This window comes from Salvelinus fontinalis, chromosome 5, assembly GCF_029448725.1.
Source record: "Salvelinus fontinalis isolate EN_2023a chromosome 5, ASM2944872v1, whole genome shotgun sequence".
Classification (NCBI taxonomy): Eukaryota; Metazoa; Chordata; class Actinopteri; order Salmoniformes; family Salmonidae; genus Salvelinus; species Salvelinus fontinalis.
In genome coordinates this window covers 47,431,069-47,458,965 of record NC_074669.1, presented here as the reverse complement: position 1 = coordinate 47,458,965, position 27,897 = coordinate 47,431,069, and the positions used below count along the sequence as shown (strand labels likewise).

At 43.2% G+C, this 27,897-nt stretch overlaps 1 protein-coding gene across 4 annotated transcripts; it reads left to right on the top strand.

Annotated features, from left to right (window-relative positions):
• Window positions 1-356: 356 nt before the first annotated feature.
• Window positions 357-27,605, top strand: LOC129855725 (SPRY domain-containing SOCS box protein 3-like). 4 transcript variants are annotated; one of them, XM_055923695.1, is made up of 7 exons: window positions 357-585; window positions 13,206-13,344; window positions 13,672-13,849; window positions 14,136-14,323; window positions 14,687-14,789; window positions 19,306-19,431; window positions 24,357-27,605. In XM_055923695.1, the coding sequence occupies exons 2-7, from the start codon at window positions 13,219-13,221 to the stop codon at window positions 24,749-24,751; spliced, it is 1,116 nt and encodes a 371-aa protein (XP_055779670.1). In that variant the 5' UTR covers window positions 357-585; window positions 13,206-13,218; the 3' UTR covers window positions 24,752-27,605. The 4 variants fall into 4 exon arrangements, with proteins under 4 accessions (XP_055779670.1, XP_055779668.1, XP_055779667.1 ...); XM_055923693.1 differs by lacking the exon at window positions 357-585 and adding an exon at window positions 619-1,196; XM_055923692.1 differs by lacking the exon at window positions 357-585 and adding an exon at window positions 1,218-1,586.
• Window positions 27,606-27,897: the final 292 nt, after the last annotated feature.

The window sequence follows — 27,897 nt, the reverse complement described above, 5'->3', positions numbered from 1 at the left end:
ATATGGTAATAAGGAAGCCCAGTAGGAGAAGGTGGAGCGAGATGGATTTTGGCCGAAATTCTTCACATTTTGTCATTGATGAAACATTTGGTCGCCATACAGTTTTCTGTTTCCAAAACAAAACTGCGTTTTGTTGACTTTACCCTTTGCCAAAGTTTTTTTTAAATAGCGTTGTTTAGGAGTGCAAGGGCGAATCGAGTTACTGCACACGCGCACTTCAGAGTGTGCGTTCCCTAACGGAAATAAATAAACCCTAACGAAATAAATAATCCCTAACGGAAATAAATAAACACGCCAATATGATTTCCATAGCTGGTGCTGGTGCTTGGCTCTGCCCACTTGTATTTTTCCTTTATTTTACTAGGCAAGTCAGTTAAGAACAAATTCTTATTTTCAATGACGGCCTAGGAACAGTGGGTAGTGCCTTGTTCAGCGACAGAACGACACATTTGTACCTTAGTAGCTCGGGGATTCGATCTTGCAACCTTTCGGATACTAGTCCAACACTCTAACCACTAAACTACGCTGACGCCCACTCGGATTAATTTGTTCCCATTGGAAACGACAGGCTCTGGTCTATTTTGGGTTGTTATTTTTAAAAGTATTTGGTTTGAAGTTGGGCAGAAACTGTTTCTCCAATAGAAATCACGCATCAGGCGATGTCGGTGGCGAAGCTGGCGAGCTAAATGCATGCGTAGAAACACCGCATCGGGTTAACGGACGTCTCGCGCCAAACTGCGCCAGTGCAAGCCTTCAAATCAAAGGCACTCCTTAACTATAAAGTAATTTGTGACGAAAATGAACACGTGTCAGTTTCGCACTTTCACGAGGTTGGAATAATAACGTGTTGAACTACTTAAAACATTGTTAGAATCCAGGTTGTGCCATTAGATTTTGAGAAAAGTAACAACTAAGGAATACTTTTTGACGTATCTCATGGAAGTCTCAAACCCGGCCTGGTCTGTTTGGAAAGCGTTCCCGGAAGTATCGCGATGATGCGCCTCGGTTTAGAAACTGTCATACTCTGTCATACTCTTAAGCTAGTTGGCCGACTAGCATGTTAGTAAAGAAAGTACTTCGCTGCAAATGTTTCATAAAGATATTGGCCTATGCAGTCCTGTGACATTTAACGAAGACTAAGGGCTTATTTTTAAGTGTCGGACAGGAAACGGACGGCTGGTAACGTTACAGTACAGGTACATTAGCAATCGCGCTAACGCTGTCTAGCCAGCCAACTGTAGCTAACTAGGTACTTGCAAGCTAGCTTAAGTCAACAAAAAATAACATGTTGGAGAAAGGTTACAAACTGTAGATATGTAACTAGTTATGATGCATATTACTTCTTACGTTTTTGCCATGATGTAAATGTTTAGTCCTTGACCAAGGAGGCACAGTTAGCCCGTTGACGTTAGTTAAATTGAAAACGTGTGCAGTACCGTTGGGGCTGTTCGCGAGCCAGCTAGGCCCAAAACGTACCAGACGAGATGATTGATTGTATGATCTAGTCAGTAGCCTAGCCTACATATTTGCGTGGCTTGGTCACTTAAATTAAACAGATGGATGGATATTTTATGCACTGCAACTAGGTAAGTAAAATGTAGCTAGCTAAAATCTGTGCATGACAGTTGATGGTACGTGAAGTGTACAGAGAGACGCAGGGTTGCCAGGTGAAGTTAAAATGTTGAGCCCATGACCACTCAAAACCTGCCCAAAAGGCTTGGAAAAACTAGCACACATTTTTTTGACAGCATGGGAGGAGTTGCCATATCTCTACAATAAATATTTTTCCGTAACGTTATTGAGCCAATTAAGAAGGAATATCATAGTAACTTGTAACGACATTAGAAGTAAAATTCGGGTTTCCTCTAAATAATAATAATTGCAAGTTATGACATTGCAACCTCTTAAGGATTGGACCCTTTAAAAATGTATTTTGCCTAAAATGACATACCCAAATCTAACTGCCTGTAGCTCAGGACCTGAAGCAAGAATATGTATATTCTTGATACCATTTGAAAGGAATATAACACATTAGGAGAATAATTCACATTAGATCTGGTAAAAGATAATACAAACGAAAAAAACATGTTTGTTTTATTTCCCCCCCATCTTTGAAATGCAAGAGAAATGTCACAATGTATTATTCCAGGTTAGGTGCAATTCAGTATTTGCCAAGTTTTAGACTGATCCAATTAACCATTGCATTTCTGTTCAAAATGTTTTATCAAGATAGCCCAAATGTGCCTAATTAGTTTATTAATACATTTTAAAGTTCATAACTGTACGCTCTCCTCAAACAATAGCATGGTATTTTTTCACTGTAATAGCTTCTGTAAATTGGACAGTGCAGTTAGATTAACAATAATTTAAGATTTCTGCCCATATCAGATATGTCTCAGTCCTGGGAAATGTTCTCGTAACTTAAAATGTCATGCTAATCACATTAGATCACGCTAGCTCAACCATCCCGAGGTGTATGGTATATGGCCAATATACCACGGCTAAAATGGCTGTTCTTAAGCATGACACAATGCGGAGTGCCTGGATACAGCCATCAGCCATGGTGTATTGGCCATATACCCCAAACCCCCGGGGTGCATTATTGCTATTATAAAATGGTTACCACTGTGATTAGAACAGTAAAAGGTAATGTTTTGTAATACCTGTGGTATATGGTCTGATATAGCACAGCTTTCAGCCAATCAGCATTCAGGGCTCGAACAAGGTTTATAAATGTATATAAATCCCCTTTGCGCATGTGCATAACTATAAATAAATCCGACAGGAAATCTCTGAGCAAGAAACACTTGGATGAACATTTAAAAAAAACTGTTAGGCTATTTTCTGGCAATTATGTGCCAGATATTAAGACTACAAACCGTTATAAATGGCCCATTTGCAAGATTGACTTGTAATTTCAATAGGCATAGGCTACAGACTAAAGTCTGGGTTTATGAATGCAATTACATTTTGCTGTAGTTTGCTTAGCTTAAGGCAGGTATCCTATAGCCCCTGATAGGCCTACATCTCATTTCAGATAGTCTACAGTATCCTAGACAACATGTAGGCAAGATATAAACTGAACGATTTAGCAGCTTGCTTAGTTCAAATTAAGACAAATTTATTAATGAATAGTGAGGCGATTTTGCAATAAGAGGTGCTTGTTTACCAATAGCCTGCTTGAATAGGCTGCTGAGGATGGGGTCATAATTTCAATCAATGAATTACATTTTAATAATATGTATATGAACTGAATATGCTTGTCAACAACAGCCAGTGTTTATTTTAAAACTTTTTTTTTTTTTTTTTCCTGTAGCCTAATCTGACAACTGTTACGTCAATCTAATGCGTTCATAATAACACAAGGCTACAACAACAAACTGTCGTAGGCTATTTATTAAATTGCTTTGCCAGGTCCAGGTAGGCTACACAGGTGACACATTGATTTGCAATGACTCCAGTGATATTGTCATTTCAACATATTTATTGTATGAAATGGTAGCCTACAATGGCATATAAATTTAATAGGCTACTTGATGGCCAGCAGAGGCAAATGTATAATTCTACACATTTAGCCTAATGTCAGTTGCATTGAGGACTTTTCTACATAAGAAGAACCACGTGAAGGAGTTTCATAACTTCCATTTCAAATTTCCACTCGGGTAGCCCCGGAGACCCAAGAACTGAGCGTACAATAAGCACTTTGCTTGATACCTTTTTCTCTAAGCAGTCAACATTCAAATGTAGTTTTTTTATTTTACCTTTATTTATACTGTTTTTTTATCATTGAGATAATATCTGTTTTCCAAGAGAGACCTGGTCCAGAATGCAGTTTAAACCACCTCTGAGCGAATTTATGTAATGCACTCTAGTGCGCCCAAAGCCGTTTTCCAGTGCTTTTGTAACTGGTTCTATACCGGTACCTTTCTGCATTGTGTTCTGGTGAGTTTTAGGTGGAAGGGAAGGGAAAGCTCTGGACACAATTCTGCTGGTTGTCTGTATTTTTTTAATGGCTGCATGGAATGGATACAAATGCAAGGCAAATGTTAATGCTGCCGTCTGGACTCATACACATGTATATTTGCCTCTCCTCACCACGCTTTGAGCAAACTGACAACAAAAAAATGCATCGTACAAAATGTACATGTTCATATTTTCAAAAGACTCAAATGTCATTTTATTAAAGTTGTACACCAATATACAAATAATTTGCTTATAAGTACTATTTATTTGAATGTACTATTATACCCCAGGCATACTAATGAGGCAACGACACCATTCCTGACATGACCAGACAGTTAACAAAATGAATGACAGCTAACTAGGCACATCAAACATGAAATACAAAAATGTCACATTTGACAACATACCTTTATTTATTTATTTTATTTCACCTTTATTTAACCAGGTAGGCAAATTGAGAACACGTTCTCATTTACAATTGCGACCTGGCCAAGATAAAGCAAAGCAGTTCGACACATACAACAACACATAGTTACACATGGAGTAAAACAAACATACAGTCAATAATACAGTGAAAAATAAGTCTATATACAATATGAGCAAGTGAGGTGAGATAAGGGAGGTGAAGGCAAACAAAATATATATATAAAAATATAAAAAGGCCATGCTGGCGAAGTAAATACAATATAGCAAGTATAAAAAAAGAAAAAAGTAGAGATAGAAATAATGGGGTGCAAAGGAGCAAAATAAATAAATAAATACAGTAGGTAAAGAGGTAGTTGTTTGGGCTAAATTATAGATGGGCTATGTACAGGTGCAGTAATCTATGAGCTGCTCTGACAGCTGGTGCTTAAAGCTAGTGAGGGAGATAAGTGTTTCCAGTTTCAGAGATTTTTGTAGTTCGTTCCAGTCATTGGCAGCAGAGAACTGGAAGGAGAGGCGGCCAAAGGAAGAATTGGTTTTGGGGGTGACCAGAGAGATATACCTGCTGGAGCGCGTGCTACAGGTAGGTGCTGCTATGGTGACCAGCGAGCTGAGATAAGGGGGGACTTTACCTAGCAGGGTCTTGTAGATGACCTGGAGCCAGTGGGTTTGACGACGAGTATGAAGCGAGGGCCAGCCAACGAGAGTGTACAGGTCGCAGTGGTGGGTAGTATATGGGGCTTTGGTGACAAAACGGATGGCACTGTGATAGACTGCATCCAATTTATTGAGTAGGGTTTTGGAGGCTATTTTGTAAATGACATCACCGAAGTCGAGGATTGGTAGGATGGTCAGTTTTACAAGGGTATGTTTGGCAGCATGAGTGAAGGATGCTTTGTTGCGGAATAGGAAGCCAATTCTAGATTTAACTTTGGATTGGAGATGTTTGATGTGAGTCTGGAAGGAGAGTTTACAGTCTAACCAGACACCTAGGTATTTGTAGTTGTCCACATATTCTAAGTCAGAGCCGTCCAGAGTAGTGATGTTGGACAGGCGGGCAGGTGCAGGCAGCGATCGGTTGAAGAGCATGCATTTAGTTTTACTTGTATTTAAGAGCAAATGGAGGCCACGGAAGGAGAGTTGTATGGCATTGAAGCTCGCCTGGAGGGTTGTTAACACAGTGTCAAAAGAAGGGCCAGAAGTATACAGAATAGTGTCGTCTGCGTAGAGATGGATCAGAGAATCACCAGCAGCAAGAGCGACATCATTGATGTATACAGAGAAGAGAGTCGGTCCAAGAATTGAACCCTGTGGCACCCCCATAGAGACTGCCAGAGGCCCGGACAACAGACCCTCCGATTTGACACACTGAACTCGATCAGAGAAGTAGTTGGTGAACCAGGCGAGGCAATCATTAGAGAAACCAAGGCTGTCGAGTCTGCCGATGAGGATATGGTGATTGACAGAGTCAAAAGCCTTGGCCAGGTCAATGAATACGGCTGCACAGTATTGTTTCCTATCGATGGCGGTTAAGATATCGTTTATGACCTTGAGCGTGGCTGAGGTGCACCCATGACCAGCTCTGAAACCAGATTGCATAGTGGAGAAGGTATGGTGTGATTCGAAATGGTCGGTAATCTGTTTGTTGACTTGGCTTTCGAAGACCTTAGAAAGGCAGGGTAGGATAGATATAGGTCTGTAGCTGTTAGGGTCAAGAGTGTCCCCCCCTTTGAAGAGGGGGATAACCGCAGCTGCTTTCCAATCTTTGGGAATCTCAGACGACACGAAAGAGAGGTTGAAAAGGCTAGTAATAGGGGTGGCAACAATTTCAGCAGATAGTTTTAGAAAGAAAGGGTCCAGATTATCTAGCCCGGCTGATTTGTAAGGGTCCAGATTTTGCAGCTCTTTCAGAACATCAGCTGACTGTATTTGGGAGAAAGAGAAATGGGGAAGGCTTGGGCGAGTAGCAGAGGGGAGGGCAGTGCTGTTGACCGGGGTAGGGGTAGCCAGGTGGAAAGCATGGCCAGCCGTAGAAAAATGCTTATTGAAATTCTCAATTATAGTGGATTTGTCGGTGGTGACAGTGTTTCCTATCTTCAGTGCAGTTGGAAGCTGGGAGGAGGTGTTCTTATTCTCCATGGACTTTACAGTGTCCCAGAACTTTTTTGAATTTGTGTTGCAGGAAGCAAATTTCTGCTTGAAAAAGCTAGCCTTGGCTTTTCTAACTGCCTGTGTATATTGGTTTCTAGCTTCCCTGAAAAGTTGCATATCACGGGGGCTGTTCGATGCTAATGCAGAATGCCATAGGATGTTTTTCTGTTGGTTAAGGGCAGTCAGGTCAGGAGAGAACCAAGGGCTATATCTGTTCCTGGTTCTAAATTTCTTGAATGGGGCATGCTTATTCAAGATGGTGAGGAAGGCATTTTTAAAAAATATCCAGGCATCCTCTACTGACGGGATGAGATCAATATCCTTCCAGGATACCTCGGCCAGGTCGATCAGAAAGGCCTGCTCGCTGAAGTGTTTCAGGGAGCGTTTGACAGTGATGAGTGGAGGTCGTTTGACCGCTGACCCATTACGGATGCAGGCAATGAGGCAGTGATCGCTAAAATCTTGGTTGAAAACAGCAGAGGTGTATTTGGAGGGCAAGTTGGTTAGGATGATATCTATGAGGGTGCCCGTGTTTACGGAATTGGGGTGGTACCTGGTAGGTTCATTGATAATTTGTGTACCTGCATGGAATGGCTACAAATCCAAGGCAAACAATGCTGCCATCTGGACCCTCATAACTCAAGTATATTTGCCTGACAAAAGATAGTAAAGAATAGCGTGAGAAAATCGTCAGGAAACTCACGCTGTCTGTACCTGAAAGAGACCCTTTCTCTAGCTGGGCTAGCCTTGCAAAGGTGCACTCGAAAATTATCCCCATTCACGCTATTATATATTCCTACCGACAGTAGTGCAACAAGACTATGTTTATTTAATATTTTTGTGCATTTGTGAACATTTGCATTCAAAAGACAAATAAACATACATAAACACACCTTTCCTCATCACACTTTGAGCAAACTGAGGAGTAAAAGCATGGCTCCCGTTGATGGCATCACAATTTAGAAAATAACTACAATAAAATAGTTCTCTTGAAAGTAGTGTAACACATCTCAAAATAACCTTTAAATTAATTAGGGATTTTCTGTGAAATACAAAGTGTATGTTACACCTTTTACACTTTGTCTCCATTGTTTCTTGATGTGCATCAGTTCTTGCATAGTGTTTTATGGAAAGAGTGTTAGAAATAGGTGTCTCCCTAATGACAGTAAATGGCCTACATTCAACTGGTAGAAAGTTGTCACAACATGCACGCGTGCTGCTTTCTGTCCTCTCGCTCACATGACTCAGTCAATAACTGTAGTGTTCTATTAACAAACACACACACACACACACACACACACACACACACAAACCTCTCCGGCCATCCCCACCAATCACTCACTCAGCATCAGCCTGCCTCATTGCCTGACAGTCAGCAACAGGTCACAGTGAAATATACAGTACCAGTCAAAACTTTCGACACACATACCCATTCCAGGGTTTTTCTTTATTTTTACTATTTTCTACATTGTAGAATAACAGTGAAGACATCAACTATGAAATAACACATGGAATCATATAGTAACCAAAAAAGTGTTAAACAAATCAAAATATTTTATATTTGAGATTCTTCAAAGCCACCATTTGCCTTGATGACAGCTTTGCACACTCTTGGCTCTCTCTCAACCAGCTTCATGTCACCTGGAATGCATTTCAATTAACAGTTCAATTAACAGCTGTGCCTTGTGAACCATCAGATCCTCCTCTCCACCCTCTCCGAGTTGGGCATCTCCGGCGCGGCCCACGCTTGGATTGCGTCCTACCTGACAGGTCGCTCCTACCAGGTGGCGTGGCGAGAATCTGTCTCCTCACCACGCGCTCTCACCACTGGTGTCCCCCAGGGCTCTGTTCTAGGCCCTCTCCTATTCTCGCTATACACCAAGTCACTTGGCTCTGTCATAACCTCACATGGTCTCTCCTATCATTGCTATGCAGACGACACACAATTAATCTTCTCCTTTCCCCCTTCTGATGACCAGGTGGCGAATCGCATCTCTGCATGTCTGGCAGACATATCAGTGTGGATGACGGATCACCACCTCAAGCTGAACCTCGGCAAGACGGAGCTGCTCTTCCTCCCGGGGAAGGACTGTCCGTTCCATGATCTCGCCATCACGGTTGACAACTCCATTGTGTCCTCCTCCCAGAGCGCTAAGAACCTTGGCGTGATCCTGGACAACACCCTGTCGTTCTCCACCAACATCAAGGCGGTGGCCCGTTCCTGTAGGTTCATGCTCTACAACATCCGCAGAGTACGACCCTGCCTCACACAGGAAGCGGCGCAGGTCCTAATCCAGGCACTTGTCATCTCCCGTCTGGATTACTGCAACTCGCTGTTGGCTGGGCTCCCTGCCTGTGCCATTAAACCCCTACAACTCATCCAGAACGCCGCAGCCCGTCTGGTGTTCAACCTTCCCAAGTTCTCTCACGTCACCCCGCTCCTCCGCTCTCTCCACTGGCTTCCAGTTGAAGCTCGCATCCGCTACAAGACCATGGTGCTTGCCTACGGAGCTGTGAGGGGAACGGCACCTCAGTACCTTCAGGCTCTGATCAGGCCCTACACCCAAACAAGGGCACTGCGTTCATCCACCTCTGGCCTGCTCGCCTCCCTACCACTGAGGAAGTACAGTTCCCGCTCAGCCCAGTCAAAACTGTTCGCTGCTCTGGCACCCCAATGGTGGAACAAACTCCCTCACGACGCCAGGACAGCGGAGTCAATCACCACCTTCCGGAGACACCTGAAACCCCACCTCTTCAAGGAATACCTAGGATAAAGCAATCCTTCTGCCCCCCCCCCCCCCCCCTTAAAATGATCTAGATGCACTATTGTAAAGTGGCTGTTCCACTGGATGTCATAAGGTGAATGCACCAATTTGTAAGTCGCTCTGGATAAGAGCGTCTGCTAAATGACTTAAATGTAATGTAATGTAATGTAAATGTTAAAAGTTCATTTGTGGAATTTTGATCCTTCTTAATGCGTTTGAGCCAATCAGTTGTGTTGTGACAAGGTAGGGGTGGTATACAGAAGATAAGCCTATTTGGTAAAAGACCAAGTCCATATTATGACAAGAACAACTAAAATAAGCAAAGAGAAACAACAGTCCATCATTACTTTAAGACTTGAAGGTCAGTCAATCTGGAAAATTTGAAGAACTTTGGAAGTTTCTTCAAGTGCAGTCGCATAAACCATCAAACGCTATGATAAAACTGGCTATCATGAGGACGCCACAGGAAAGGAAGACCCAGAGTTACCTCTGCTGCAAAGGATAAGTTCATTAGTTACCAGCCTCAGAAATTGCAGCCCAAATAAATGCTTCAGAGTTCAAGTAACAGACTCATCTCAACATCAACTGTTCAGAAGAGACTGCGTGAATCAGGCCTTCGTGGTTGAGTTGCTGCAAAGAAACCAATACTAAAGGACACCAATAAAAAGTAGAGACTTGCTTGGGCCAAGCAATGGACGTTAGACCAGTGGAAATATGTCCTTTGGTCTGATGAGTTCAAATATGAGATTTTTGATTCCAATTGCATTGTCTTTGTGAGACACAGAGTAGGTGAACGGATGATCTCTGTATGTGTGGTTCCCACCATGAAGCATGGAGGAGGTGTGATGAGGTGGGGGTGCTTTGCTGGTGACACTGTCTGTGATTTATTTAGAATTCAAGGCACACTTAACCAGCATGGCTACCACAGCATTCTGCATAGATAAGCCATCCCACCTGGTTTGCTCTTAGTGGGACTATCATTTGTATTTCAACAGAACTATGACCCAACACACCTCCAGGCTGTGTAAGGGCTATTTGACCAAGAAGGAGAGTGATGGAGTGCTGCATCAGATGACCTGGCCTTCACAATCCCCTGACCTCAACCCAATTGAGATGGTTTTGGATGAGTTGGACCACAGAGTGAAGAAATAGCAGCCAACAAGTGCTCAGCATATGTGGGAATTCCTTCAAGACTGTTGGAAAAGCATTCCAGGTGAAGCTGGTTGAGGAAAGGCCAAGAGTGTGCGAAGCTGTCATCAAGGCAAAGGGTGGCTGCTTTGAAGAATATAAAATATATTTGGTTTAACACTTTTTTGGTTACTACATGATTCCATATGTGTTATTTCATAGTTTCGATGTCTTCACTATTATTCTACAATGTAGAAAATAGTCAAAATAAAGAAAAACCCTTGAATGAGTAGGTGTGTCCAAACCTTTGAATGGTACTGTATATTTCTTAAGAGAAATGCCATGGCGGCCGCGGTGCAACTTAGAAATAGCCCACAAACCTGCGACCATGGCCAATACATTTTCACCCACAACTTAGGTAATAAAGTAGCCAAATATGGCGGGAAAACCGTGAACATGGCAACACTGCGACGGAAGATGAAACATCCTCTCTGGTAATACCTGACCGAATAGGGCTATAACATGGCAAAGAACAGGTTTATCAGCAAAGTGCGCTGCATCATGGGACATGTCATGACACAGCAGAAATATCACTGAAATATTTTTGTTACTACACATCACCTTCTATATTCAAACAAAATAGACCTTTTATAGTCAAGTGGGCAGCATCATGCTCATGTCCTCTAAATGTAGTCTTCCTAGTAGGACTGCAATAATGAGATGGGTGTGTGCGCTTCCGTTTCAGTGTGTTTTTGGAGTCGAGCAGGAGTCTACTCCTTTTGACTCAAAATCCTGGAGTCGTGCACCACTTCCAAATGGAGCAAAATAATCATAGTGGGCAGAACAAGCAAGGAGGTGGGCAGAGCCAAGCACAAGCTAGTGAGATCCTATTGTTGCGTTATACCGTTTTATTTGCATATTTCCGTTAGGGAACGTCTACGCTGTGAAGTGCGTGTGCAATAACTATATTCGCCCTTGCACTCATTCTAAACAAAGCAATTTCTTTCAACTTTGGCAAAGGGTAAAGTCTAAAAAACACAGTCCACTGTTTGTTACAGATTTTAGTTTTTGAAATGGAACTGGAGATCAAATGTTTAATCAATGGGATTTAGCAGAATGACTGCCAAAATCCATCTCCATCTTCTCACACTGCAGGCCACTGGGCTTCCTCTCATCACCATATTTGGTGGTGTGGAAACGTGAACTGGATGCGTCACATTTATACATCCGGTGAAATATCTGGCTCATTCTTCTATCCATTGCATTGGTGCCCCTTAAGCAGACCGGAACTGTAACAATTGGTTTAAATGGTAAATGGCCTGAGTAGGATATATTAATTTATTCATAATTGATGGTGTAGCTAGGCTAGGCATCAGTTAGCCCAAGATGTACTCTTAACCCCCTAGTTGATTGATGCACCCGTGCATCAGTTTAACATAATTAAAATGTCCCCATCAAAATCTGTCTTTGCGTTATGTTTTTTTTGCATTGGCTCAATCCACCAGATCCGTCTATGTCGGCCTTCTGCATCTGCTGTGGAATGTGGCAGAGCTACATCACTGTTTATCAGACCAAGAGAAATCCAGAAAATCGGTCTTCTCACAAAAACATGAGTCTGTAGAGTCCAAACGGTTTGGCCTACAAACTAATATACGGCTTGGTTGTTTAGCAACCAAACCAACGCGTGCGTAATTAAGAGGCAAAACATACAGCGTTGGCTTAGATTGTTGACAACATGTTAACTGTATTTTGTCTCCAATGTTTATTAAAAACGGGAATACATTTGCACAATGAGCACCTGTTGTCTCTCAAATACATGGTTACGGTTGTTGGTTAACTAGCTAGCGAATTTTTGCAGTCTACAAATCCACTCAAAGAATCAGCCCACAGCTGAATCTAGTTGATGATCCTTGGCTTAGACCTTTAGGGGTTAAGGAGCCTATCGTTATGGTCCAAGGACCTTAAATGATACAGTATCTTCAGAGGTAGACAGTCAAATACTCTTATCTAAATGTGAATTAATTCTAAGTTGCGATAAAATACTAGAATTCTAAATTGCGATATGGTTCTATATCACATCAATATAATTTCACAAATGCAAAGTATACAGTGTTTTAACCGGTTTTATCACAGTTGCAGGCAACATTGTTTTTCAGTGACAACACAGTTCTGGCGGCCTTCTTCCGTTACACACAGGTTAGGAGCATGCTAATTAGCACAGGAGGTCTTCCGTCTGTCTTCCGTAAACACACTCTGTAACATGGAGATGGCGATGTGGGAACACTAACCCTATAAAGGTGTATGTGTATCAATGTATTCTTTTTGTTTTTTGAAAATTATTTCTTACTGATATGAAATATAAGGTCCTTATGCTTCCATAACCGTACCGCAAGCGATGCGTGTTAATGTTCAGATTGATCGTCGGGGCTCTCAAAGTACTGAGTAAAGGGTCTGAATACTTATATAAATGTGATATTTCAGTTATTAAAAAATGTGCTTTGTCATCATGGGACATTGTGTGTAGATTGATGAGGGGTAAAAAACAATTTAATACATTTTAGAATAAGGCTGTAACGTAACCAAATGTGGAAAAAGTCAAGGGGTCTGAATACTTTCCGAATGCACTGTAAAATCACATTTTTGCCAACATTGTAAAATTGTAAACTTCTGAAGCTCATATGGCTCTGGTCAAAAGTAATGCACTGAATAGGGTGCCATTTTGGACGGAACCTTTGTCCACCCAACTCTGACTCTCCTGACTCCTCCCTCCCCCAGGTGTCCTGCTGCAATGTCAAGGCGGAGCAGGAACAGCCGGGCGTGGCGTTACGTGTGGAGTGGAATACGGCGAGATTCTGATTCCCGGGCGCTGGTACTGGCCTCAGAAAGTGAGGAGTGGGGCTACGAACGCTTACAGGTAAGGGTCAGTTTGTGACGGACGTAGTCCAGGGGTGTGAAACTCATTCCATAGAGAGAAGATTGTCTTCTGGTTTTTGTTATTTCCTTTCAGTTTGTGTCCAATTAAGACCTAGACAACCAGGTGAGGGGAGTTCCTAACTAATGAGGGACCTAAGGCAAATTGATCAATCAAGTACAAGGGAGGAGCGAAAATCCGCAGACAATTGGCCTTCCGTGGAATGAGTTTGACACCTGTGACGTAGACGGTTCCATTGTGCCAGAAAAGCGGAGTCAAGTAAAGCTGACATATTTGAGCACTGTTATGTACTGTTTGTGGCCTCTGCAGTACAGTGACTCAGACTCTGAGCCAGACTACCGTCCCGTGGTGCCACCGGTCCCCAGTGCCGTGCCTGTTACCGGAGAGTCGTACTGCACCTGCGACTCCCAGGCCGAGCCCAGCTACAACCCACGTCTCCGGGGCTTCCACCGCATCAAAGACTGCCACTGTGGAGAGGAAGACCAGGGTGAGGACTGGAGGGGCAGGGTGGGGAACTAGGGTTGTGTTCAGAAGGGCACACCGTAGCAAAACGTTTTGAAGTGGAAAGTGAGCGTTTTTTATAGGTCAAGTTCAGGTAGTCGCTTCAGGTATTTCACACTGTTTCTGAGGGTTTTCTTCTGTTTCATGCCCATGCTGTATAAGGGAGTTCCCAAAGTGAAGCTCTCACCATTATTTGCTTATTAAAATATCTCAAGTGTCTGAAATGTTGGAAGTCAACTGTCATTTGATCCACTGACCTCTTGACATTGCAGACTTCGACTGGGTGTGGGACGATAGTAACCGCTCCACGGCCACGTTGATGACCTGCGACAACCGCAAAGTCAACTTCCACACGGAGTACAGCTGCGGCACAGCAGCCATAAGAGGCTCCAAGGAGCTGGCAGATGGACAGCACTTCTGGGAGATCAAGATGACATCACCAGTGTACGGGACAGATATGGTGAGGCTCTGCCTATCATTACTCAGGAGACAGCATTATGAGGATCAGTGGAGACAGGTGTCACTTTAAATCGGAGGCCGGGCACATTGTAATGGAATGAATGGAACAGTTTTCATTAATTCATTCAATTCCAGCCATTACTATGAGCCTGTCCTCTGATTTCTCTCTTTACCAGCCTCCTCTGCTGGGGGTTGGTGCTTAGGCTTGTAAGACCTTAGGAAGTTTAGTGGCTTCTCTTTCCTAAAGCTTATTTTGTGAACCTTTTGCATATTGTATGATGGTGAGCATGTTCATTACTGTTCTATTTTGATGTTATGTGGTTAAAGTGAACATGTTGAATGACGACTCTTTGATGTTGTGTAGATGGTAGGCATCGGAACCTGTGACGTGAACCTGGATAAGTACCGACATACCTTCTGCAGCCTTTTGGGGAAAGATGACGACAGCTGGGGTCTCTCCTACACTGGTAAAACCATATAATCCATCAGATAGTCCTCATCACAAACAGACCTGGGTTCATATCGTATTCGTTTTCTTTCAAATACTTTCAATGTTTGATTGAGCCTGCCTGTAGTGGTGCCTGCTCTGCTGGACAGGGTTTTCACTTTTAGAGCTGTTAGCAGTTGATGTTATTCTTTAATAACACAAACCCCATAGCAAATCAGGGGGAGGAAAATAGGTTTATTCAAAGAGGATAAATCATAGATTTTATGCTGAGAGGTAGATGTTAGATGGTCGTTCCTTCCCTGTCCTCAGTGATTCTCTCCACAGAACAAAGGGACAGGATGTAGTTTTATAACCCAGCACTAGCCTGTTTTTGGCCAATTAGAATTCCTTGCAATAAAACTGGGCCAATGGCCAAATAACAAGTATCCTATTTCAGGTTGGACCAATGAGAACGTGCCACACATAGCAATGAGTTCAGGACTGACATTCCTAACAGATGTTGAACCGAAAACCAACTATTTCCATTGATAATTCTGGCACCCCAATGGTGGAACAAACTCCCTCACGACGCCAGGTCAGCGGAGTCAATCACCACCTTCCGGAGACACCTGAAACCCCACCTCTTTAAGGAATACCTAGGATAGGATAAAGTAATCCTTCTAACCCCCCCCCCCCCTTAAAAGAGTTAGATGCACTATTGTAAAGTGGTTGTTCCACTGGATATCATAAGGTGAATGCACCAATTTGTAAGTCGCTCTGGATAAGAGCGTCTGCTAAATGACTTAAATAATTCCATATTGACCGTTAGTACTCTATTGACTTTTAGTACTCTTGACCTCTCGTCCTCTGCGTTGTGTATTTATCTTCGAGATATTCTTACACTCCCCCCTAGACCATTTTTAAAAGAAATATACTTAAAATGTCTTTTTAGAAAATAATTTAAAAAAACATAAAAAAATATACAGTATAAAAAACATTAGCAGTAAGCATAAAATCATTCACATTAAACACCTTGCATTTCTATAGAACACAAAGGGCATATTTTACTTGCTATTACAATAAGAAATCGATTTCAAACAAAGTTATAGAAAATAAGTATTAACCGGTGTAATGATGATGTCCCTTACGATTCCTACCACATCCTGTATTAGGAGGAAACTCAAAAAAATAAAATTGTCTACAAGACCATAATATTCAATCGTCCTATTGGCAAGGTAATCATTTACCAAGTCCTATAAAAGTGATCCGCTATTCCACACGGGTATCAGTCCCACATAGATAACTATTAGAAATGATGTTCTGAAAGTCTGGTAGTGAGGAATTCTTCTTCCTTTCTAATTCTTCTTCCGTTCCACTGGTTGATAAGGACTGCTCTAGTGAACACTTCACCAGTGATCTTGTATAATTTCAAGTACAGTCCTTGGGTCAAGGGATATTGCTTCAGACTGTAGATTATAGTAACCTGTAATGAAGGAAACAAAAAAGTGAAAGTAACATGTCCTGGTTTCAAGAGAAATTGATATTTCACATAGATTTCCCTAAGTAAGCATGTCCCGATTTTCAGGAAGAAGTTGGACATTTCACCAAGATATCCCTAATATGATGACTGCTGTGTACAACATAGAAGCATATCAGGTTCTGATCATCTTACTATGCTTCTTCACCCGAGATTGATTAGCAATCGGGGGCCAATCAGTTCTTTATTCTCCAGGCTCCGCTTTGTCATCAACATGGACAACCTTGCAATGAGTGACATAATATCCATTGTGATTTTCCATGGACTTTTACTACTGACCTAGTTATGAGCAGAACTTAATAAGGACCTTCCCATTTTGGCCCTAATGTCTCTGTTAAATATATTTTTACCATCACCCACTGTCCTGGTACTACGTCATGTCCCCCCTCGGGACTTATTCCCCACGCCTCTTATACTTGTCTGTCTGCTTCCGCTACTGCATTAGAGAGTTGTATGCAATAGTTAAACATTGTGTCACTCAAAGTGAACATCTGATTTTCTTAAATCTAACGTGCCTGTCACTATCACATTGTCCATTGTAGTGTTAGGTTCTAATTCTCAGGATAAAAAACTCAACGGACACTATGAAAGCTTAACCAAGTTTAATTCTTCCCAGAGGATCAATACAGTTGCATTAGACAATGACATTTCACACAAGCACTGATATTTAACCCTTCCTCCTGAGTCTCCTCCTACGCATCTGAACAGCCAATCCATCTCTGTTGCTAGACAGAACCTTAGTGATATCTGTTCTTCCTCACTTCATCTGACCTGACCGCAAAGTGCTCACTCCTCTCCAACTCACGGCTGTCATGGTGCCTGGTACCAGACTGTGTCCTCTCAGAGGATCCCTCCCATAGGATCCCTGATGGCTAACAATAACATATCCTGATATAATGTAAATGTTATACATTACCCTCTCTCCCTCAGTGACATGAATAAGTATATTTCATATTCTCAGAACCCAACAGTAGTACCTGCCCAGCCTGCCTTCCTCTCACACCCCCCTCCACAATGCTTGAACCGTCTGTGTATAAGATAAACTCAGGGTTTTCCAACGGATGACTCTTAATAAACCCATCAAAGAGTTGATCCAAAACCAACTCACAACAGTCGTATTCAAGTAATGTGGTTTATGGAGGAAGCATCAGAGTAGCTGGATTACATGGTGTGCCACATTGTATGATGATGTTAGGAGCCTCCACTACTTTAGTAGCGGCCATAGCTTTCTTTGCTAATGGGATATTGTTTTGTGTAAGGTGGGGCAACACCTGTCAAGCACACTGGTTCCATATGCAAAGTTCCACACTCTTTTCTTCGTAGTCCAAATAGGATGGTTCTGAAGTGTAGATCCCTGCAGTTGTCTAATTTGCCACGTCACCTTCCCTTCAGAAATGTTCAATGTAGAGTCAAGTTGCATAATAACATTAAGGCCTAAAATAGGTTGTTCAAATGAGCCTATCCACACCCCTTCATCCATTTTCATTGGACCAATAGAAATTGATAATGGTTTGGTCTGTTTGATATATGTCTCTGTCTCCCCCCACCCACTCCTGTTGCCCATGTACTGAGGACTATAGGTCGACCGATTTTATGATTTTTCAACGCCGATACTGATTATTGGAGGACCAAAAAAAGCTGTTACCGATTAATCGGTCAATTTTATATATCACACAAATACATATACATACAGTTGAAGTCGGAAGTTTACATACACTTAGGTTGGAGTCATTAAAACTAGTTTTTCAACCACCCCACACATTTCTTGTTAACAAACTATAGTTTTGGCAAGTCGGTTAGGACATCTACTTTGTGCATGACACAAGTCATTTTTCCAACAATTGTTTAAAGACAGATTATTTCACTGTATCACAATTCCAGTGGGTCAGAAGTTTACATACACGGATTTGACTGCCTTTAACCAGCTGGATAATTCCAGAAAATTATGTTATGGCTTTAGAAGCTTCTGATAGGCTAATTGACATCATTTGAGTCAATTGGAGGTGTACCTGTAGATGTGTTTCAAGGACATCATGGGCAAATCAAAATAAATCACCCAAGACTTCAGAAAAAATATTGTAGACCTCCACAAGTCTGGTTCATCCTTGGGAGCAATTTCCAAACACCTGAAGGTACCACATTCATCTGTACAAACAATAGTACGCAAGTAAAAACACCATGGGACCACGCAGCCGTCATACCGCTCAGGAAGGAGCGGTTCTGTCTCCTAGAGATGAACGTACTTTGGTCAAAAAGTGCAAATCAATCCCAGAACAACAGCAAATGACCTTGTAAAGATGCTGTTGTTTACCACGTCGTTCTAGTCACATTATGCATATTACGAAACAACTGTCCCGATCCCGTAGAGGTTGAAGGGATAATTCGGGATTTTGGCAATGAAGACCTTTTATCTACTTACCCAGAGTCTGATTAACTCGTGGATATCATTTTTATGTCTCTTCGTCTAGTATGGTTTTGACTAGAAAGAATAAAGCTTTTGTCAGATTTGACTTTTCGTAGCAGTTTAGGAGAATTGGGTTAAGGTTATGAAAAGGGTTAGGGTTAGCTAAAATACAAAATAATAACTTTTGATGTCAATTTGACAAAAGCTGTTTAGCCATGACCATGCAGTATGAAGGTAGGTAGTTTCGCGAGCCAGTGCTGACAGGAAGTCTACAGGTACAGCAGCTGTTCCCATAGACTACAAGTCATTGTGCTAACACTAGTTGGCATTTGATGAGCTAACTGGAGTGGAAAATTCCCGAATGGAGCAAAGATATCAATGTACCATTTCCAAATAATAATGTTGGGGGAAAATATATATTTTGAGGTGGTTGAGAATTGACTGTTTCTCCATGTAACTCACATATACATTAGCATAATTAGGAGCCATAGGGGATCCCTTAACAGTACCCTTCATCTGGATAAAGAAATTGTTTTGAAACATGAAATAATTGTGTGTGTGTGTGAGCCAGTTTTGTTTTCCCCTTATAATAATGCTAATATGGTCATCTTCTAGGTCTGTTACATCATAAAGGAGACAAGGTGACCTTCTCCTCACGTTTCGGCCAGGGCTCAATCATCGGAGTGCACCTGGACACATGGCATGGAACACTCACCTTCTTTAAGAACCGCAAGTGCATAGGTAATTACAGGGGTCACAGGTCAAGGGGACCAGGTGGGGTGAGTAGTGATCTACATATAGTAATTTAACTACGTTTTGCATTAGCTTGGTAGTAGTTGAACTAAATTCAAATCTTGGTAGCATTTTCAGTAGTTAATTACTTTTTTGCCATGTAGCGTTGTAGTTAACTACTGGAACTACACACTATTTTGGGCAAAAAGATAAGAAAATATGGGTGAAGTAGGCAAGAATTTCCTTTCTTTTACGGCATCAAACGTGCCTAATTCTCACTTGAAACAGTTTTTGTTATTAATAGGCTAATTACACATTCTGTTTACATTTGACTGTTCTTGCAATTTGTAGTCTGACGTTTCAGATTTAGATATAATTTATCACAAATTAGTTTGAACTACTTTTTCAAATAAACTTTAGTTAAGTAAACTATATTTTTTCTTAAAGAAAAATTGCACCCCAAAATATGTATTTAGGTATTTGTTTGATTAGTCCATTGTTGATATAGTCCCGAAATGTTTTGCGTGCCAGCAATCAAGTTACAGAAATACTGCCGGTAAGATTGTTTTGGGGTGTTTTCCTTTAAGGGTAGCTTAACTTCCTGCAGTGTGAAGTAATTGATAACTTGGTCAACTATATTTTCAGGGTAGCTTCCCCAACAATGCTGTCACGTTCTGACCATAGTTCTTTTGTGTTTTCTTTGTTTTAGTGTTGGTCAGGACGTGAGCTGGGTGGGCATTCTATGTTGTGTGTCTAGTTGGTCCGTTTCTATGTATGGCCTGATATGGTTCTCAATCAGAGGCAGGTGTTAGTCATTGTCTCTGATTGGGAACCATATTTAGGTAGCTTGTTTTGTGTTGGGGTTTGTGGGTGGTTGTCTTCTGTCTTTGTGTTCTCTGCACCAGATAGGACTGTTTCGGTTTTGCCACATTTGTTATTTTGTATCTTGTAGTGTTCACGTTCAGTCTTTATTAATAACCTGTTTGGGGTGCAAGCCCGACCTCGGACCGAAAATGACACCCCTGCAGAGCGCGAAATTCAAAATCTATTTTTTTAAAATATTTAACTTTTACACATTAACAAGTCCAATACAGCATTTGAAAGATAAACATCTTGTCAATCCAGCCAACATGTCCGATTTTTTTAATGTTTTACAGAGAAAACACCACATATATTTATGTTAGCTCACCACCAAATACAAAAGTGGACAGACACGTATGAATTATGATTATGAAGTATGAATTATGATTGAAGTAGCATGCACAACCAACCGAAATAAACTAAAACCAACCTAAAGAGCCCAGAAAAAACGACCTCAGATGACAGTCATATAACATGTTACACAATAAATCTATGTTTTGTTCATAAAAAGTGCATATTTTAGCTATAAATCAGTTTTACATTGATGCTACCCAAAAATGCTAATACATAGCTACAGTCTGAATCCAGCCGGGAGTAGCCAGAGAAAATACATACACCAACGTCGGCTACTAATTACACCTCATAAAACATTTCAGAAAAACATATGGTGGATAACTAATGAAAGACAGATATCTTGTGAATACAGACAACATTTCCGATTTTTGAAGTGTTTTACAGCGAAAACACAATATATCGTTATATTAGCTAACATCATAAGCTAGCATAAGGCAGCATTGATTCTAGTCAAGCGCTAGCCTAGCATAGTTAGCAGAGTTAGCATTCAACAGTTCGACATATATATGAAAAAGCATCCCAAATTGGGTCTTATCTTTCTTGGTACTCCATCAGAATGTTGTAACGGGGTCCAATGTCCAGTAGAGTCTTTAGTTGGGTTCCAGAACGAATGATTTCCCTCTTTGGTTAGCTAGCACGGTAGCATTGCTGCGCCAGAAAGCGTTTCTTCAAAAAATTCTTCCGTCGTTTCACATCTAAAGTCCAGAATAAATTGCAATAATATAATTAAAGTATATTGAAAAAACATACTTTAGGATGATTTTGTGACATGTAGCAAATAATATCGTAGTCAGGCATCATATTCAACGTTATCTACCTTGTTCCAGAAGCCGAGATCAAATTATCCTTCGCGCCCGGATTTTTATTTTAACTGCGCAGGTCTCACAAGAAGTTCTGTTATTCAGTCCAGGGACGAGATATTCGACTCCTTTCAATTCTCACTTCCGCATTACAGTCTGACGAACGCCTCTGACGTGTTAATATGGTCCCAAGTCAAATGGCCTTTTATAGAGAAGGTCTTAAAGAGACACATCGCATTTTGGGAAACTCAATTCGGCTGGGAAAATGGCTGTAAAAATATTTCTGTTCGACTTAGAGAAACAATTCAAACCTTTTTAGAAACTACAGACTGTTATCTATCCAACAGTAGTAAATATATGCATATTGGAAAATAAAAAGTTTCTTAGGAGGCCGTTTGAAAATGTGCACACATTTTCCAGTTTTTTCAATATTCAGCGTGCAGCCATAACAGGTTAAACATGTTGAACACGAACTGCGCTGCGTCTTGGTCCGATCCCTGCTACACCTCCTCTTCAGACGAAGAGGAGGAAGGCTGCCGTTACAGAACCACCCACCAAAAGGACCAAGCAGCGTGGTAAGGGACAGCAGCAGCAGCGGCCTAGTACACAGGACTCCTGGACATGGGAGGAAATTCTGGACGGTAAGGGACCCTGGGCTAAAGCTGGAGAATATTGCCGCTCTCGTGAAGAGCTGGAGGCAGCTAAAGCCGAGAGGCGGTGGTATGGGGAGGCAGCACGGAAGCGTGGCTGGAAGCCAGAGAGGCAGCCCCAAAAATGTCTTTGGGGGGGGGGGGGGGGGGCTAAAGGGGAGTGTGGCGAAGTCAGGTAGGAGACCTGCGCCAACTTCCCGTGCTTACCGTGGAGAGCGAGAGTACGGGCAGACACCGTGTTATGCGGAAGAGCGCACGGTGTCTCCTGTACGTGTGCATAGCCCGGTGCGGTACATCCCAACTCCTCGTATCGGCCGAGCTAGAGTGCGCATCGAGCCATGTGCCATGAAGCCGGCTCAACGCATCTGGTCTCCAGTGCATCTCCTCGGGCCGGTGTACATGGCACCAGCCTTACGCATGGTGTCCCCGGTTTGCCAGCACAGCCCAGTGCGAGTTATTCCACCTCCCCGCACTGGCCTGGCTACGGGGAGCATTCAACCAGGTAAGGTTGGGCAGGCTCGGTGCTCAAGAGCTCCAGTACGCCTTCACGGTCCGGTATATCCGGTGCCGCCACCTCGCCCCAGCCCAGTACCACCAGTGCCAACACCACGCACCAGGCTTCCTGTGCGTCTTCAGAGCCCTGTTCCTCCTCCACGCACTCGCCCTGAGCGCCGTCTGAGCCGCCCGTCTGCCCAGCGCCGTCTGAGCCGCCCGTCTGCCCAGCGCCGTCTGAGCCGCCCGTCTGCCCAGCGCCGTCTGAGCCGCCCGTCTGCCCAGCGCCGTCTGAGCCGCCCGTCTGCCCAGCGCCGTCTGAGCCGCCCGTCTGCCCAGCGCCGTCTGAGCCGCCCGTCTGCCCAGCGCCGTCTGAGCCGCCCGTCTGCCCAGCGCCGTCTGAGCCGCCCGTCTGCCCAGCGCCGTCTGAGCCGCCCGTCTGTCCTGAGCCGCCAGAGCCGCCCGCCAGTCAGGAGCCGCCCGCCAGTCAGGAGCCGCCCGCCAGTCAGGAGCCGCCCGCCAGTCAGGAGCCGCCAGAGCCGCCCGCCAGTCAGGAGCCGCCAGAGCCGCCCGCCAGTCAGGAGCCGCCAGAGCCGCCCGCCAGTCAGGAGCCGCCAGAGCCGCCCGCCAGTCAGGAGCCGCCAGAGCCGCCCGCCAGTCAGGAGCCGCCCGCCAGTCAGGAGCCGCCCGCCAGTCAGGAGCCGCCCGCCAGTCAGGAGCCGCCCGCCAGTCAGGAGCCGCCCGCCAGTCAGGAGCCGCCCGCCAGTCAGGAGCCGCCCGCCAGTCAGGAGCCGCCCGCCAGTCAGGAGCCGCCCGCCAGTCAGGAGCCGCCAGAGCCGCCCGCCAGTCAGGAGCCGCCAGAGCCGCCCGCCAGTCAGGAGCCGCCAGAGCCGCCCGCCAGTCAGGAGCCGCCAGAGCCGCCCGCCAGTCAGGAGCCGCCAGAGCCGCCCGCCAGTCGTGAGCCGCCCGCCAGTCGTGAGCCGCCCTCCAGTGGGGGGGGGGGGGGGGGTACTGTCACGTTCTGACCATAGGTCTTTTGTGTTTTCTTTCTTTTAGTGTTGGTCAGGACGTGAGCTGGGTGGGCATTCTATGTTGTGTGTCTAGTTTGTCCGTTTCTATGTATGGCCTGATATGGTTCTCAATCAGAGGCAAGTGTTAGTCATTGTCTCTGATTGGGAACCATATTTAGGTAGCTTGTTTTGTGTTGGGGTTTGTGGGTGGTTGTATTCTGTCTTTGTGTTCTCTGCACCAGGTAGGACTGTTTCGGTTTTGCCACATTTGTTATTTTGTATCTTGTAGTGTTCACGTTCAGTCTTTATTAAACATGTTGAACACGAACTACGCTGCGTCTTGGTCCGATCCCTGCTACACCTCCTCTTCAGATGAAGAGGAGGAAGGCTGCCGTTACAACTGCATGTTAGATGGGTGGTTGGGCAGTATGTAACTAGATGGGCATTAGGGGCCAGTTCCTCAGACACTGATTAAGCTAAGTCCTGGGCTACAATGCATGCTTTATGTTAAATCGCCATTCAAAGTGATTTCTAGTCCAGAACTAGGCTTGATCTGGGATGGGAAAACCGGCCCTATAAATCACTTCAAGACCTAATCAACATGGAACCTACCTAGGATTTCTCATAGTCCCCCTCTGCATGTACCCAGCTAGTTACCCCTGTGCTACGCCTAGCCTTTTGCTTGTGTGTGACGTTGGGTAATGTGACAGCAAATGGATACATTTCCATTCTAAACTGGACAATAAAATGTATATTCTATTCTGCAGGCGTGGCGGCTACGGAGCTACAGAACAAGCATTTCTACCCCATGGCGTGTTCCACAGCAGCCAAGAGCAGCATGAAGGTGATCCGCTCCTGCTTCACGCCCACTTCCCTGCAGTACCTGTGCTGTGCTCGCCTCCGCAAGCTCCTCCCTGAGTGCCCAGACACCCTGAGCGTACTGCCGCTGCCCCCTGGCCTGCGCCACCTGCTGCACAATAAGCTGGGCTGGGTCCTCCGCCTCAACAACGGCCTCCTGGGGGCTCCAGGGGGGGGGGGCTTGGGGTCTGACTTGCCCCCTACGCCCCCCTTGGCTGGGGCCTTGTCCTCTGAAAGCGATGACTCTGAGGGGTGTTCGTCGGACCCTGAGGCATGTCAGAGGAAGAGATGTCGTTGGACGTGACGGGAATCCGATGTGACCCCCAATGTAAACACATGGTGTGTGCCCTAAATTACACCCTATTCCTTATATATAGTGCACTACTGGTCAAAGACCCATAGGACTCTGGTCAATAGGGTGCCATTTGGATGCAGCCATGAACTGGACTGGATCCCTGCCCCCCTCCCTGAGACATACTCAAGTTATAACCCCTTACACACACACACACACATATACACATGCACACACATTAACGTTAATGGTGATCCCAGGACCTAGGGACAGTGTTGTGGGAACATTTACTCAAGATCAAACGAATGTGGCACTAAGACCTATGGCCAAACTTCAGTGTACATTAACAGTATATGCAACAACAATGATGACATGAAATCAATGAGAAGAGACCAAGTGCAGCATTATGTGGATTGTCACCATGCTTTCTCCTTGTACATGCAATACTGGTTGGATTGCTATAAGACTGGCCCATAAGGCCCTATTTTAAGTTTCTGTTTTAGCTGACCGAAGAGCGAAGTTGAGTCCAGAGAGTAGTCACAATTTGTTGCGCTTTCACATCTCTATGACAACATTTATTTGTTACTTTTTTCCTCCCTCTTTGTTGTGCCTTTGTCTGGTCCTGGCACGAAAATCCAAACAATCCATGTTACATTATTAATGCAAGGTGTAAATAAGACAAGACTCACACTCAAAATTTGACATTTTCTAAATAGGAGAAAAGGCCTGCTTTGGCGGTAGTCCTGGTCAGATTTATTGCATGTAAAACATGACCTTCAACAACTATCCTAGCTGGAAGACCGTCCCTAGATCAATGTTGATGGAGTCTGTCTGACCAATGGTTAAAGTGATGCAATTTGGCAAGAGCTTGCGTTTGTATGTCATTAGCTGTTCTCTAATGACATCATAACTTCATTAAGCTGGCATTAACACTGGAATTGAATCAAAGTTTTGGAAAATCTATGGGAAAATGTCTGTTCTTGCTCTGCAAGAATACACAGATCAAGTAATCCGTTTGACAGTTTTGAATACTCAGTGAAACAAAGTTATTTTGTTAATCAGCACATTTGTTTCGGAGCAGGAACAATCTTTATTATTTTGTTTAGATCAGCTTGACAATATATTCCCCTGAATTATTTTTGTCATATCGACACCAGACATGGCATCAACATGTATTTTTTATTTATTTTTATTTATTTTTTAACTAGATGTTTAGGGGGGGTTCTGATTTATTTTTCACTCAATACTGCCGTCGTGTTGGAGCAGTGATGACTGTTACACATACACACACCATCTATGTTGAACTGTGAGTTGTCACGCACCATTCTTATACTGACCTCCCTGTTAGGCTCTCTTTTTGCTTGATGGTTGACTCGTTTTGTCAGTTAGACATTTGATTTTGTTGTCACGTGCATTTGGTTGGAACTCCTCTACGTCCAATGGTTGGGTTGCAGACAGTGTACTGAATAAAGAAGACAAAGGGGGTAGAAAAGGGTGTCCACATATTATAATATATAAATATGTCTGTGTGTTTTATTATTTTTCAGTGTACAATGTTGTTTATTTTATGCATCAAAGCACTTGTGTATATACAGTGCATTTGGAAAGTATTCAGACCCCTTGACTTTTCCCACATTTTATTTCCTAGAGCTGGCCAGACTAGTCTTGGTGGTTCCAAACTTCTTACATTTAAGAATGATGGCGGCCACTGTGTTCTTCAATGCTGCAGACATTTTTTGGTACCCTTCCCCAGATCTGTGCTTCGACACAATCCTGTCTCGGTAACTCTACGGAAATTCCTTCGACCTCATGACTTGGTTTTTGATATGCATTGTCAACTGTGGGACCTTTATATAGACAGGTGTGTGACTTCCAAATCATGTCCAATCAATTGAATTTACACATTTTCGGGGCTCCCGAGTGGCACAGCGGTCTAAGGCACTGTATCTCAGTGATAGTGGCGTCACTACAGACACCCTGGTTCGAATCCAGGCTGTATCACAACCGGCTGTGATTGGGAGTCCCATAGGACGGCGCACAATTTGCCAGCGTTGTCTGGGTTTGGCCGGTGTAGGCCGTCATTGTAAATAAGAATTTGTTCTTAACTCACTTGCCTAGTTAAATAAAAGTTAAATAAAACAGGTGGACTCAAATCAAGTTGTAGAAACATCTCAAAGACGATCAATGGAAACAGGATGCACCTGAGCTCAATTTTTAAGTCTCATAGCAAAGGGTCTGAATACTTATGTAAATAAGGCATTTTTTTTTTTTTTTTTATACATTTGCAAAAATGTCAAACTTTTTTTCGCTTTGTCATTATGGGGTATTGTGTTTTTTAAATCCATTTTAGAATAAGGCTGTAATGTTGCAAAATGTGGGGGGAAAGTGAAGGAGTCTAAATACTTTCTGAATTCACTGTATAAATGGGATATATAAATGGATCTTCTATGTAATGTTCATACTGTATGTATAGGCCTTTATTCTTCTCTTTCTCTCTAATAATGTCTTTCTCTACAATAATCTATATCGAAAGCATGGCCTTTAACTGAAACTAAGATGAATATGTGAAATATGCACAGAACTGTTTTTCTTATTCTAAAAAAATAGTCAGAGGCTCATGGTGCTTTTTGCTTTTCTTTTTCCCCCTGGTTCAAGCAAATGTTTAATCTTTAATAATATTTAACCTTTACATTCAGTATTCTCTACTCTATTAAGATTTATATTGTTATAGCAACCTGTTTGCACACCAATGTTCCTCCAGGAAATAAGGATTAAGTAAGTAATGTTTGTGCATGTCTGTTGGTCTAAAGAACCTACAATGGCACAAAATGCATCAACATCAAATAAAATACAAATGAAAACCTTCCTTTGCAAATCAAACTAATGCCACTTTCAGTGTACAGACAGCGGTATCAGCTGAGGCAGCTCTGGCACAAAAAAAAAAAATCATATTGACGACAACATTCTACTGGTATTCATCTTCGTAGTCTGAGCAGAGGTCACTTCCCAAACTAGCAGGTGACATCGCAACAGAGATGGCCACGCAGACCGTTCCATTGCCCAGATTGGCGCACATTCAGCAAGTGAATATTCTTCAAATTCGTCGTGGTTCCTGTATTGTAATAGGCCCAAAATGTGGTTACTTAATACTTAAATCA

What these genes read in the sequence shown, in the direction of transcription:
- LOC129855725 (XM_055923692.1), top strand. Translation starts at nt 1,561, where the DNA reads ATGGATATTTTATGCACTGCAACTAG. An exon ending in GGGGCTACGAACGCTTACAG is followed by an intron (nt 13,345 to 13,671) that starts GTAAGGGTCAGT and finishes TGGCCTCTGCAG; the next exon opens with TACAGTGACTCAGACTCTGA. An exon ending in CAGTGTACGGGACAGATATG is followed by an intron (nt 14,324 to 14,686) that starts GTGAGGCTCTGC and finishes GATGTTGTGTAG; the next exon opens with ATGGTAGGCATCGGAACCTG.